The sequence below is a fragment of the Oryza glaberrima genome, chromosome 2 (genome assembly GCF_000147395.1).
Source record: "Oryza glaberrima chromosome 2, OglaRS2, whole genome shotgun sequence".
Classification (NCBI taxonomy): domain Eukaryota; kingdom Viridiplantae; phylum Streptophyta; class Magnoliopsida; order Poales; family Poaceae; genus Oryza; species Oryza glaberrima.
Genome location: NC_068327.1, coordinates 23946256 through 23961214, shown reverse-complemented (window position 1 = coordinate 23961214; position 14959 = coordinate 23946256). Strand labels below are relative to the sequence as shown.

The 14959-nt window shown below is 42.9% G+C and overlaps 1 protein-coding gene across 2 annotated transcripts; it reads right to left on the bottom strand.

Moving 5' to 3' along the window:
• Window positions 1–11: 11 nt before the first annotated feature.
• On the bottom strand, window positions 12–3949 carry LOC127764553 (protein MIS12 homolog). Of its 2 annotated transcripts, none has more exons than XM_052289446.1 (7): window positions 3664–3949; window positions 3488–3551; window positions 1801–1920; window positions 1421–1510; window positions 1209–1347; window positions 409–531; window positions 12–326 (listed from the first exon to the last, which is right to left on the bottom strand). In XM_052289446.1, the coding sequence occupies exons 1-7, from the start codon at window positions 3783–3785 to the stop codon at window positions 253–255; spliced, it is 732 nt and encodes a 243-aa protein (XP_052145406.1). In that variant the 5' UTR covers window positions 3786–3949; the 3' UTR covers window positions 12–252. The 2 variants fall into 2 exon arrangements, with proteins under 2 accessions (XP_052145406.1, XP_052145407.1); XM_052289447.1 differs by having other exon boundaries at window positions 12–311; window positions 3664–3943.
• Between the last annotated feature and the right edge of the window lie 11010 nt (window positions 3950–14959).

Below are 14959 nucleotides of genomic sequence, written 5' to 3'. Positions count from 1 at the left end.
CAATACGATAGTGGTTCTATCCGGCCATCCGGAGAAATAACCACGTATAAACCAATTATGGAAAGCCCATGTACATTACGTTTACGTACAAATTGTTCGGAAGGAATCGCAGTTCAGGATTACATTGAAGATCTGCATTGGCGGTACTCAGTTAGCAAGAGTCCAAACATCTAACCAGCTTATCCCGTGCTACGAAGGATAGCACATAGCAGGCGTCCTCTTATCGCACAGGTCGCATAAAAGTGGGAGCTACTAATACTTCTTTAAGACATTCACAACATCTTGACTGTCTTCTGTTCTGGCAGTGAAACCTGCGAGGCAAGGTGCTAAGGTAATGAGTAAAGATTACGGCAAACGAGCAAATGCACGCACAGGAAATGTGGCGAGATAGAGGGGAAAATGGATTACCTGATGCTAACCGCTTGTGGTGTCCATTGACGTTCCAATCAATTTGATCGTCAATGTTCTCAGCAATCTTCCTTTTCACACCTTCCAGTTTCCGCTGAAATAGTGGTATTACGTTCACAAGATCTGCAGGTATAGCACAATTAGGCAGGCATGTTCTGAACCAGAGTTAACCAGGCTGCCCAAAAGTCATACTTATGAAGAATTTACTCTTTTGTAGTTAGTATCGAGATCCTATAAACAACATTGAACTGTATTTGTACGTGACATAAACAAATAAACAAAAGCAGATTAAGAAAGGTCACAGAATTTGGGCGGCAGGCAAGAATATTTTGCTTTCTGAAACTCAAAATTGTTGATGCCAGTGGCTGAAGCTTACTAGTTTTTTAACCATGCGAAGTAACCCATAACCAATATGCACCATACGTTACAATTACTAACAATCTGCCATGTAGCATGTCAATTGTCAAACAAGGTGACAAGGAAGGATATAACATCAGCATCATCACAATTACTCAAATTATGTCAACAATAATTACCCAACCATAAGTGAACAGGTTGGAGTTCTGATCACTTGAAAAATACAAAATTGTAAGCCTTATTTCATGGAAAGGCATTGGCCTAAATAAAATAAAAGTCTGTTAATGCCAGCAATATCGAAGTGAAACTGCAGCTTAAGCATGCCAAATAACTATTTGTGAAAAACAAAAGCAGCGTGAAACTTAATTGATGTTTAATCATAATCAAATGGTGTGGATTTCTCTTCCTCCTGTTGTACACTACTACTGAATCTAATGTCATACCTTGAAAATTGTCTTGAAAGGCCTTGCTTTCAAACACCTTCACTAATTCAGCCATAGAGGAATCCAAATTTCTCTGGCACTCAGCTTGTCTTTCTAAGGAAGAAAGCTCTTTTTGAAGTTCTTCAGATTCATTGTTAGCCTGATGAAACAACATGTGTTTGTCATATAAATGCAGATATAGACAAGCTAATTCATTCAAGTAAGCTGCTTACATCTTCAAGTTTTTTCCTAAGAGAAACAAGTTCAGCATCGAGATCCGAATCAGAATTCCCATCATTGAGTGATTTTTTTGCAGGAATATCCTGATGAAGAAAACAACTCATGTTTAACCATCTTCATGACACCATTTTTTGAAATAGAACATTGAAGTAGACATAAAAGTAAAGCAAGGTTTCAGGGAACAGAATTGTATGTTCTGCTTCATCTAGACATAAGACCATATGAAAATGAAGATTGTACAACTTTGACACAATATGAATTCCAAAAGAAACATGATGTAGTATAATTAAATATCTTGACTTCACTAAATCAATCACTTCAACCTCACAAAAAAAAATTAAATAAACCAATCACTTCAAGATGAGGAACATACATCTTCACGCGTCAGGAATCCTTCAGGTATTGCGAAACAATGTCGAAGGCAGTATTTCTCCCAATTGCTCATTCTCTTATCCAGTACATCCTTCACCAAGTTGTGAATGCTGATTACACCCTAAAAAGAAAATCATAAGAAGAACTATACTTTTCAGCACGTTCAAGCTGGACTGGTCTATTGGGGGAAACATGTGCCAATTGACAAACATATGAACGATATGCAATAGCTTCCAGAATAAAATATACTAAAAACATTACTGCACCATGATAAAACAAAGAAGTTGTTATTAAATATGATACATGATAACTCATATGGCTACTAAATCATTAGAAGTGTTAAAGTAATGTAATGCTTCCAAGGAGAGCTAGCCTGATAGGTCGATAGTTGCCTTTGACCACAATAAGTGGTATCTTTTTTTTAAAACAAAATGAACAATATCCATTCCATAGTTCTGAAACCAAATGAACAATATCCATTCTATAGAAAAAATATGAAAACAGAGAAGCTAACAATCGAAAGAATTGTTATCTTGAACCATGCTTTGCTTTGGTATTTTTCTAGCTGTTTCAATATTTACACTCAGTAATCCATTTGTGTTTTAATTTTTCTTTTTAGAAGATAAATCATTGATTGACCCGGCTTTACAAGAAAGCCACACTTAGTAATTCATTTGGTTTTAAATTTATGCGTAGAAAGTTTCCGCACAAGTTTGTTTATCAAGCATATATGCAAATAGAAACATATGTGTTTTATAGGCCATTGCAAAGTGGTACTGATGGTCTGATACTACACACTGTGCAGCACGGAAAAGTCATCTGAGGCTGTGTTTAGTTCAGTGCAAAGTTTGGATTTTGGTTGAAATTGGAGATGATGTGACTGAAAAGTTGTGTGTGTATGACAGGTTGATGTGATGGAAAAGGACTAAAGTTTGGATCCAAACTTTGGATCTAAACACAGCCTGAATTGAAAAAGGAAGGACGACACGTCACATCACATCCTGTACAAAAGGGGCTACTCCCTCCGTCCCACAATATAAGGGATTTTGAGTTTTTGTTTGCAACGTTTGACCACTCGTCTTATTCAAATTTTTTTTGCAAATATAAAAACCAAAAAGTTGTGCTTAAAGTACTGTAGATAATAAAGTAAGTCACAAATAAAATAAATAATAATTTTTTGAAATTTTGAATAAGACAAGTGGTCAAACGTTGCAAGCAAAAACTCAAAATCCCTTATATTATGGGACGGAGGGAGTACAAAACAAGTAATCATAGTTCTGCAGCTGAAAGGCACATCCACATAGCCGCATAAATTCCTTTGATATAGGATCCAATAGCCAGCTTGAACCTTGAAATGAACCAAAATTGATCAATGTCTACTAGTCATAACCGCTGGCTGACCCCGATAAATTGGTGAACGCTGAGTCTGAGAGTGCTAAGGCTGATAAATTGGTGAGCATCACGAGCGCTAAGGCAGGTGAAGCTACCCTAAGACTACGATCAAGCATTGTTAAGAACCCGACACACAAAGATGGAATTCGTCTAAAAACACAACCACACCATGCAAGACACCTTCTGTCGAATCGTGGAATGGGAAATCGCGTTCCAGCACCGGATTATTTTTTTTAAGAAAAAAATCTAAGGGGACGGCAGGGTTCATGAAATCCAGTGGTTGGGGGCGAACTTACCCGCTCAAGCTCCTCGGCCTTCTGCGTCGCCGTGGCGGCGCCGACGGCCTCGGGGGCGCCTTCCCTGGAGAAGAGAGAAGAACAGAAAGAGGGCAAGTTAACGAACAACCGAGCAGCGAAAGAGGGAGCGAGCGAGAAGGGGGAGGGGGGGAGTAGGGAGGGTTAGGGGGCCTTACTGGAGGCAGTACTCGAAGGCCCCGTAGCGGACGTCGTCGACCGCGTTGAGGACCGAGTTGACGAAGAACGGGGCGCTCAGCCCCAGCGCCGCCTCCGCGGCGGTCTCGTCGCTCTCCTCCATGCCTGGTAGGAGGGGGTCCTGAGTGGTGGTGGTGTGGGGCGGCGGACGGCGAGGGGAGCGGCGGCGGGGGGGTTGGGCTTGGGCACCCGCGGTCGCCGCCGACGACGGGTGGGGGGAATTCGAAATTTTCCGCCGCCACTTTTTGGGAGGAAACAGATGCGCCTCTCTTTTTTCCCGAGCTGCACGACGCCACTGTTCGGCGGTGCAGGTGGGCTTAATCCATGTGTATATCTATATGGGCCTAGTTCGACGTCAGTTGTGGGACTAAAGCCTTATTACGCATCGGAAGTTCAGAAATTTTCTAAGAAAAAGTGCACCGAAGGTCCCTCAACTTCTCATAGGGATTAAAAAAATCCTCAAACCGCAAAATCAGATACGCGTGGCCCCTTAACTATACAAAACCGATCATCCGAGATCCTTCGGTGGTTTTGACCTCAGTTTTTATCTACGTAACGGCCAAGTCAGCGTGGGACTTACGTGAGCCCCACGTGTTAGCATGCCACATCATCTCTTTCTTTCCCCTTTATTTATTTTTACTCCATCCAGGCGGTGCTCCATCCGTGGTGTCGAGGAGGCCAATGGCCGGCGTCGCTAGGCGGGGCTCGTACGCGAACACCCGGAAACCCACGCCGGCACCGCTGTGATGCGCGACGACGCATATGTGGGTTGTTGTGTTTGCATATGTGGGTTGGGAACTCATTCCCTCTGCAAAAAAAAACGGAACGATCTATTAGTGCGTGATTAATTAAGTATTAGCTAATTTTTTTCCAAAAATAGATTAATTTGATTTTTTAAGCAACTTTCGTATAGAAACTTTTTGCAAAAAATACACCGTTTAGCAGTTTGAAAAGCGTGCGCGCGGAAAACGGGAAAAAAGGGTCAGGAAAAGGGGATGCCAAACACAGCTGCCACTTCTCATAGGTACACATGGCTTAGTTCACTTTGTTGTCCAAATCAATCATACCAAATTTTAGTAATACTAATTTTTTATATATTTTGATAAATTTTGATAGTGTTGACTTTATTTGTTTTGATGCCTTCGCTAAATTTTATTTTGATAAAGTTTTTAGAGAGGAAGCTTCTAGATATACCAAAATTTGGTAAGGTAGCAATGGTTGAAATGTGTCTAGTTTGTCACCTAGGTTGAAAGCGGCGACAAACTGAATAGTCCCACGATTTGCCACAAACGTGGCCAATTTGTTATATTAGGTCCAACTCTTTTTTAAGAGTATCAACGATGGATCGAGAGATACGATCCAGCCAATGTGTTCGGCACCCCTTTTTTCACCCCCTTCCTCTCATTTTTCGCACACACTCTTTTCAATCTGTTAAACGGTGTGTTTTTTCCAAAAAGTTTCTATACGAAAGTTGCTTAAAAAAATCAAAATAATCTATTTTTATAAAAAAAAATAGCTAATACTTAATTAATTACGCGTTAGGATCGCTTCATCTTCTATGCGGGAGAGACTGTTCCCATCCACTCAAGCCAAACACAGGCTAAAACTGCCCGACACAACACTCACAACATAAACCTAAAACACGCTGCTGTGAATTTGAGCTTACATGATCAGCACCCTAACAAGCTTACCACCAAAACAACAATTCCAGAACCCAGCTATTGCGTGTTTTCAACTCAGGTTATGTTCGGTAGGAGGGGTTGCAACATTACTGTGGTTACAACTACAGCCAGACATGACACAAACAACTGATGTTGGCTTACACTTGCAGCCACATAGCTACAGTAAAAAAGAGCAGCTGAACATACTCTACATGTCTAATGAAAGAACATCTATTGATCCAAATTTCCTCATATTTCAGATTTAATCTTCTTTTTTTTTAGAACCAGATTTAATCTTCAGTTAGCTTTTATCCAACTTGCTTGCACCTTATCCCTTTTTCAAACCCTTTCACTTTTGTAAGAGAGAGATCATTTTATATACCATCTGTAAAGGAGATTTCACAAGTGTATATGTTTTCCAAGACATAATCATTTCTTCCGGTCCATGGACCTACTCCCTCCGTCCTATAATATAGCAATCTAAAATCGGATGAGACACTTGATAGTACAATGAATCTAGACAAGAAAGCATGTTCGGATCCGTTGTACTATAAAGGATGAAGTGTTACATTCTATACTAGATTATTATATTATGGGACTGAGGGAGTAACTAATATAGTTATCAGTTATGTGATAATTAACAAGCTCAACCATGCATTCTTAGGGTTTCTTTGGAGCGTTAGAGTTCTTTTTTTAATTCCTTCTATTATGCCATGCATAGTCATGTAAAACTCATTTGTTTCAAAAGAGAAGCCACTGCTGGTTATAACTTCCATGTTAAAAGCACCACATGTGACAAGCTCCCACGAAATTGACGTGGAAACGTCAAACGTGAACTCCAGCAAATTAGTGAAAAACCCTTTTCTCCTTCACCGTCGTGCTAGTTGCTACGCTAGAGGTCAGCTCGCTCCTTGCCTCCGCTTTACCAAAAAGGGCAAAGACGAGTCCTTTTTCCGCTGCCGGGCGTGCGTGGATAAGCCGAAGCGCCTCCCCCCACGGCCCACCCCCTCTTCTCCCCATCACCCGCGTTGTCCTATCGTCGCAGATTCACAGGACCCCAACCTTTCATCCTGTTTCTCTCGCAAGTGGAATCTCCAGCCGTCCAGCGTTGTGGATAGAGATACAGGAAGAGAGTTTAGAGTTTAGAGAGAGCTGATGCACTTTCTGGCACACGACTACACGAACAATCAATCACTGGCTGAGAAAACAGGGAGCTAATTGGCTACTAGCATAGGAGTCCGACGATCACAATTGCCGGTGGACCACGCAGGCAGAGGCAGTGTGCTGTTGCGGTGGACAAAGGCAAACGCAGAGGGCGGTAGTACGTTCGTACGTGCGTCGCCTGTGCACGGAAGTCAGCACGTGAAACGTCGATCCAGCGCATCCCACATGCGAGCGTGTCAGCGCTCAGGCAACACGAACAACCCCCGGACGGATGCACCCCCATGGCCCCACACACGCACCTCTTCTCTGCTGGTAATCAGAGTGCTTTGTCAGCAGTACACAGCTACACGCTAATATTACTACTGTTCCAGGCCATAGCAAGCGTTATTGCTGCAGTGCTGCTGCCAGTAAAATGCATCCTGGTGTACGTATAGTAATAAGCTCTACGGTGTGTTGTGTTTGTTTGAGCGGTATCAAGCCAACAATGGAGACGAGAGATGTGGCCCGGACGGATGGCGCCGTCCATGCATGCATCCGTAAATCGTGGTCCCCCGTCTGCGTCGCCATTTTTTGAGGGGATCCCAGGCTTTTCGAGGGTAAAGTCAACACAAAAGCGGGCGCCTTTTGCGCTCGTAAAACGCATGGCTTTTCGTGTAGCTAGCGGTGGACTCGTGGGGCGCGCGCCCTGCGCACACGCTGAACGCCTGCCCTGTGCAACGGCGACGCGCGGCGCAGTCGTCTCCCCCGTCGTCTGCGCCGGCGGGCGGAACTCCACGAGAGAGCCGAGAGCCGTCCGGCGCCCGCGCGTCTCGACCCAAACTATTCCGTTTCTAAATATTTAACCCTGTTAACTTTTTTAAATATATTTGACCGTTCGTCTTATCCAAAAATTTTAAGTAATTATTTTTTTTATCATTTGATTTATTGTTAAATATACTTATATGTATACATATAATTTTACATATTTCACAAAAGTGTGAAATATTTAGATACCGATGGAGTATCTGGCTAGGGGTGTGTTTAGTTCACGCTAAAATTGAAAGTTTAATTAAAATTAAAACTATGTGATGGAAAAATTGAAAGTTTACGTGTGTAGGAAAGTTTTAATGTGATATAAAAGTTAGAAGTTTGATGAAAAAGTTGGAAACTAAACCAGGCCTAGAATTTATTTATTTTGTTGAATGGAGAGAGTATGTATGAGTCACTTCCTCCTAGCTCCCAGCTTTTGTACCGACTTCTCATGGTTAGCGTTGGCATAGTGCAGGCACGCAGGAACAATGATCAGTCCCGGCTTGAGTAACCAAGGCCTGAGTGCATGTTAAACATCAAGATGGGCTGGGTCAGACTGTACCAGATGGGTTGTGTTGCCGCTGGCCTGGATCGCCCAATTTGAACTTCGTCAAGAGTGGTTTGATCGACAAAGCGTTATTTATAACATGTTTAGCCTGAGGGATCATCCGTATATCATTTGATAAAGCTTCTACTCCTACTTTATTGGTGTTTTTTTTCGAACAAGATTTTATGATAATTTTTTGACCTATACAAATTCGATTTCATAGTTTACATCCAAACACGGATGAACGATGAACGGATCCACAGTTTGCCTTAGTCTCTCTAAAAAACCACCACCTTCACAAAACCCGCTAAACTCATATCTTCGTAGTTGCCGGAGATGGACATTAGAGTTGGAGAAAGCATTGCGAATAATTTAACCGGATGGTTCAAAACATGTAAATATTCTTTTGTAAGAAAAAAGTGTATTTTTCCCATTATTTCCCGTCAAATGGCATTTATCAAATTTGAATTCAAATTACTGTGAAGTGAACCTGCAAGGAACTGACCATATTCGCAAAGTGAATGATTCAACCAGATGGTTCAAAACATGTAAATTTTCTTTTGTAAGAAAAAAGTGTATTTTTTCCCCATGATTTATGTTAAATTACTGTGAAATGCAAGGAATTGACCATATTCCTGTGAAATTCCGTATTCACTACTGCCACTCGGTACATGCTCATTGCCCAGGTAAGCAGATACCATGTGATATACGGTAACCGGAGTAGATGGGTTATATTGACGATGGTTCGTGGTTTATTCCTTCTGGTGCAAGTGCAAATGTGCAATGCTAAAAGGCTTCGAAGTGCAAACATATCGCAGTGGTCCATTAATCCTTAGTACACAAAGTCAGATCCGTTGACATGGCCCCCTAAAAGTACAGGCTTATGTGGTGTTTGGATCTAGGGACTTAACTTTAATATCTGTATTTAGACACTAATTTAGAGTATTAAATATAGACTACTTACAAAACTAATTACATAAATAAAAGCTAATTTGCGGGACAAATTTTTTAAGCTTACTTAATCCATAGTTAGAGAATATTCACCGTAGCATTACATAGGCTAATCATGAATTAATTAGTCTCAATAGATTCGTCTCGCGAATTAGTCCAAGATTATGGATGGGTTTTATTAATAGTTTACGTTTAATATTTATAATTAGTGTCAAACATCCGATGTGATAGGTACTTAAAAGTTTCCCATCTAAACAGGGTTTTAAACAGAGTCATCTTTCTTGAGCCGTGGTAGGTACTAATCAATGACCTTCCTTCATCTCTGAATAGACTGTCATATCGTAGTTTAGCAAGCGTAAACGACAGCTCCTTCAATTCCAGCGATAAAAATGAACCAAACGGCGGTCAATACATGCGGTTTCGCATGTTTATCGTTTTTGTTGTTGCAATAATCAGGTCAAATATATGCACGCTTCACTTGAGAGCGACTCCTTAAAAAAATAAAACTTTGGTCAGTCAAACTCACACGATCGTGCCAAAGGGGTACTCATCTTGTTTTAGTGTCAAATCAACTTTAGCAAACCACAACCTCCCCAGGGGCCAGGGAGTGGTTAAAAGGGTGTTAAACTTCCCGTGTCATGCATGATGCAACCTTTTTACAGTCTTGTAAACTTAACAAAGATGAATCACCCCCCGACATAGTAGATAAAGTCCATGCTACTTTACGGGCAGAAAGCAACACTACTCCTACTATACTGTCCTACTACTAACCTGGGTATAAAAAAGGGCACCTAGCTAAGGTAAGCTACCCACTAATCTACTCTTAAGCCATGATGATTCTCGCAGCGTTATCATGGCAGAGATTGCACCAACATGCGACCCCCTGCTCTGCTTTGCATCTCCTAGCAGGAGCTCGGCTCCAGACTCCAGTGCAGCACTGGAGCGGCTAGCCGCTTGCATAGTATGCAGTAGACATGCAGTCTGCAGATCACTTTACGCGATCACGTCGCATCAAATCCGTGCTCGATATGGCCTAAATCCGTAAAGTAATCTGCCGGTGCTGATTGCTGGAGTGCGCGAACAAGGGTCAGGTGATGGCCGAAAAGTTAAACTGCAAATGGGCAATTTGGGCTCGAAGTTATGGAGAGTCTCGCCTGAGGCCCTGTTTAGTTACTCCAAAATAGCAAATGTTTTACTGTTTTGGAGCACTTTTTGTCAAAATGGATCTAAACACTGTTAGCAAAAGTTGATAATTTGGCATTTGTCATTTAGTAGTTTAGAGTAACAAATTTTATCAAAAAGTGTGTTGGGAGCCGTGCTCTCTCTCTCTACTAGTAAAATGATAAAACTTTACCATGCATCTAAACACTAACTAGCAAAACTTCAATGATAAATTTTTTGCCACCAAAACTTTTGCTAAAAAATTTGCCACAGCAAATTGATCTAAACAGGCCCTGAGTTGAGATCGCGCTGCACGTGCTCGCGGTCGCGGCCTAAAATAATTTACTAGTAGTAATAAAAGTATAAAACTATAGCATGTGCAAGACGGTCAAATTGAAAAATCGATACAAATAACCGGTCGTAGCGCGTGCGTGCGTGCACTGGCCTGTCTGGTCTATCAGCTTGATTTTCAGTCTCTAAGGTGCGCTTTAACCAGTATAAATCTAAGGGCCCCATTGAATCACAGGGTTGAAAAAATGGAGAAATAGAAAAAACACAGGATTCTAATAGGAATTAAAGTGTAAAACAGAGGATTGCAAAACACAGGAAAAACACAAGAATGGTCATTTGATTGGAGCGCAGGAAAAACGTAGGAATCGGATGAGAGAGATAGACTCAAAAGGAAATTTCCAAGAGGTTAGAGCTCTTGCTACATTTCCTCCGAAATCCACATGCAATGTGTCATTCCATAGGAATTTCATAGGATTTGGAAATCTTCAATCCTTTAAATCAAATGGCCAAATAGGAAAATTTCCTATAGGATTTGAATCCTATGAAATTCCTACTTAAATCCGGGTCCTAAAAGTTGTTTAAATGGTGCTGTCAAACAGAGATGGACGAACAATAAGTTTTTTAAGGAGTAAAGTGAACGCCTGATCTCTAAATTTGCATGTGTTATTAGGTTAACATATTCTCAAATATAAATTTAAGATCCAAAAATTATCAAAGTGTGTCGTCCCGGTTTAAAATTGTCACAACCATATTAGATCCTAAATGGTGCCGAAGCCTGCAAGCTAGCTCGGGAAGCTAGCGTCCGCAGGTGTGTCGGCCCTTCTTCATCTCCTATGGGTCCCGCAAGCGAAACTTTGGATCCGCCCCTATCCTTAGCTTAGCTGTGTTTAAGTTCATCCTGAAGTTTGTAAGTTTGGTTCAAATTGGAACAATGTGACTAAAAAGTTGTGTGTATGAAAGATTTGATATGATAAAAAGTTGAAAATTTGAAAGAAAAAAACTTTGGAACTAAACAGGGCCAAACAAGTCATGGCCTCACCTCGGTCAACCCGTAGGTTGAAAAATCGCCTCGGACCTGGCTTGTAGCGTAAACCACACTGAACTAGAAAATTGCTATCCCTAGTTTAATACTCTCTCTTGTTTCATTTTAATTAACGTTTTGGACAATGACACGGTCTACAAAATATATATTTGACCTTATTTTTCTATTATAATATATATAATAAATAAATGCATGTTTACTTTTATTATAGTGCTTTGAAAGACAAATCTATATATATTGTTCTAATTTCTTTAAACTAAATATTTTTAAAGTTATTGATTGTCAAAGTTATAAAAGTTTAACCTTAATCTTATCCAAAACGTCAATTATTATAGAACCGGAGGGAGTATGTAACCTAACAGTAATTAAAGTTTTAAATGTAGGCCGAAAATCAAAGTTTAAGGCTTCGTTCGTCTCTTATGGTTGGGAACTCTCCCCATTGGTAGGAATTACGAAACAGTTCATTAGCGCGTGATTAATTAAGTATTAGTCAGAAAAACTTGAAAAATAGATTAATATGATTTTTTAAAACAACTTTCGTATAGAAATTTTTTTAAACCACACCATTTAGTATTTTGAAAAGCGTGTACGCGGAAAAAGATGGACATGAGTTGGGAACAGTAAGGAATGAACTCAGCTTAAGGGCATCTACAACCAAATCCACCCCTAGAGTGTCCTCGCTAACTGAGGGTACTCTCTATGAGGGCATCCACAATGTGAGCCACTCCTAGAGTGTCCTCACTAACCGAGGACACTCGTAGGGGAACTCAGCTCGCAATGGTAAACACCCCTGAATGGGCTCCTTAAAATTTGAAGCAACTAGATGAAGGCACTCAACTCACAATGGGTGTCCCAACAAAAAAAATCCACAGTGGGTATTTTATTATACTACCCTTCTCCTCCCCCACCCCCACCCTCTCTCTCTTTCCTCTTTTTTTCTCCGCCTCTTTCCCTTCCTCTTCTTTTTTTCTTCGCTCGATCCGCCTCACTTCCTCAACTCGTCGTCGTCCTCCCCCTCCATCTCCTTCTCTCTCCCACGAGCGCCGGCGCCACATCCCTCCTCGCCCTCCCCAGCCGCCGCCATCGCCGCTTTCTCCTCTCTCTTGCGCCGCCGCTGCTTGCCTCTCTCTCGCCGCCGCACGGAGGAGGCCAAGGTGAAGGTGGAGGAGGTTGCGGTGGTCGAGGTCGAGGAGGCCAAGGCGGAGGTCGAGGAGGCCGCCCGTCTCCGCGCGGCGGCTGACAGCGGCGACCACGTGTGCCTCAAGCGGTGGCGACGGCGGCGCGGTCGCTGCTCCGTCGGATCCGGTCGTCGTCACCGTTGCCTCTCTCTTCTCTCTCTCTCGACGCCGCCTCCCTCCTCACAGCTCCGGCGATGCCGCCTGTCTCTCTCGCCGCCGCCTCGCGTTCTTCCCCACCGCCGTCGGTCTCCTCCCAGCGACGAGGTCAAGGGTAGAAGAGGAAATCGCAAGCGAGGAAACTGTGTCCACGAGCGCCGAAGCCCCCCAACGCGTCACCTGGATGCGGCTCCCCACGAAAAGCTGGCGAGAAGCAGAGAGAGCAGAGGGACGCGCTCCATCGCGGGGGGACGGCGCGGACGGAAAAGTTTGCCGCCGTCGCTAGGGGCATGACCTAGGGGCACCCATTGTGGATGGCCTGAAACTCATCTCTCAATGGAGAATACCTCTAGATGGGTTCTTCAAAATCTGAGGCCACTTGATGGAGATACGCCAGCTCATAATGGGTATCCCGGCCCAAGGTACCCTAGAGAAAAAAATACCAACCGTACCCCTCCTCTTTTTTCTCATTCCGCCTGCTCCTCTCTCCGCCTTGTCTCCTCCGCTCGCTCCTCTCTCTGTCTCATCTCCTCTGCGAAGAAGGCGACGACGGTCGCGTCGAGCGCAAGGGGTGCCACCGGCGGTTCCCGCCGCCGCCACTTCCCTCCTCGCCCTCTCCAGCAGTCATCGTCGACTCCCTCCTCTTCATCCGCAACCCCATCTTGCCGCCGTCACCGGCCTCTAGTCGAAGTGGTTCCGGCACTGGAGGTGGCCGAAGGCGACAGATCCTGCGCCGTCATGGGCGGATCTGTGCCCCCCTCCCCCTCCCCCGCGGCCAGATCCGGATGGATCGGTGCGGGCCACGCCACATCGAGGAGGAGATGGTGGCGGTGACGGGCATGACGCCGGCAGCGGAGGCAGCGACTTCTTAGGGGTGGAAAGGTAAAACCGGAGGTGAGAGGGGTGTCCACGAGCTATACCCTATAGCCACCGCACGCCCAACGCGGATCCCGACAAGGTGGTTCTGCCAAAAGTGGCCGAGGGGTGTGTCCCCCAGCCAAGGGTCGCGTTTACTCCTAGAGGGACGACGCGGCCTCAAAAAGCAATGGAGGCGGACGGCCGCGAGCGAGAGTACGTCCTGGGGCTACCCATTGCTCATGCTCTAAATGTACGCTGAAACATTGGACAAACGCAACAACTACCACTACTCCATATGCAAGCACGGGGACAAGAGTAGTACGCTGCTGGTGCCTGGTGATGAGCAAATGGATCATTGAATAGAGTGTTGGACTGCCTCTTTAGCTGGTGATTGGATCCAGGGACTTAACTTAATTCTCTATATTTAGATACTAATTTAGAGTATTAAAATATATACTACTTATAAAACTAATTACATAAATGAAAGCTAATTTGCGAGACAAAATTTTTAAGCCTAATTAATCCATAATTAGAGAATGTTTATTGTAGCATCACATAGGCTAATCATGGATTAATTAGGCTCAATAGATTCGTCTCGCGAATTAGTCCAAGATTATAGATGTGTTTTATTAATAGTCTACGTTTAATATTTGTAATTAGTGTCTAAACATCCGATGTGATAGGGACTTAAAAGTTTTAGTCCCATTTAAACAGGGTCTAGAGGCCTGTTTGGGAAACATGGACTTATTCCAAGTCTCTATCACATCGGATGTTTGGACACTAATTTGGAGTATTAAATATACACTAATTACAAAACCCATTCCATAACCTTGGACTAATTCGCAAGACCTTTTGAGTCTAATTACACCATGATTTGACAATGTGATGCTACAGTAAACTTTTTATAATTATAGATTAATTAGGCTTAAAAAATTCATCTCGCAGATTAGCTGTCATTTACGAAATTAGTTTTTTTAGTTTATTAATACTCTAAATTAGCGTCCAAACATCCGATGTGATATGGACTAAAAAGTTTTAGCCCCATCTAAACACCCCCTTATACAAATGCCAATCCTATAAATGCTGCTTCACTAGTAGACATTTCTCTGTAACCTGCCTATGCGATGCGCCTCATCTACAAACCGCAAGGGTAATAGTTCGATGTCAAGAAAAAAAAGGCGCGATTCTTGCATGCGAGAACTTGACAAAATCGCATACTTTCTTGATTCTTTCTTTATGGGCCTAAAGTTGATAGTATATACTAATATTTAGAGCGTGTAAATCAATGCATTAGCTCTCTCACGGAAAAAGGAAGATAGTAGGCCAAAACAACGGTCTACATACTACTAGTACATGCCTTGAACTGGTACTCCAGGAACATTAAAACCATTTTTACCTGATCTATGCTGCACATCGCAATGAGCAGCAGAGACACTTCCATCGTTTTGAGCTTGGTGGGCAAAATATGGGCCAATCCTC

Bases quoted from the DNA above. Each gene is read 5' to 3' on its own strand.
- LOC127764553 (XM_052289446.1), bottom strand. From the start codon at position 3,785: ATGGAGGAGAGCGACGAGACCGCCGCGGAGGCGGCGCTGGGGCTGAGC. The intron at 3,552-3,663 runs GTAAGGCCCCCT...TCTCTTCTCCAG, and splicing joins GCCTTCGAGTACTGCCTCCA to GGAAGGCGCCCCCGAGGCCG. The intron at 532-1,208 runs GTATGACATTAG...CTATACCTGCAG, and splicing joins CTTTCAAGACAATTTTCAAG to ATCTTGTGAACGTAATACCA.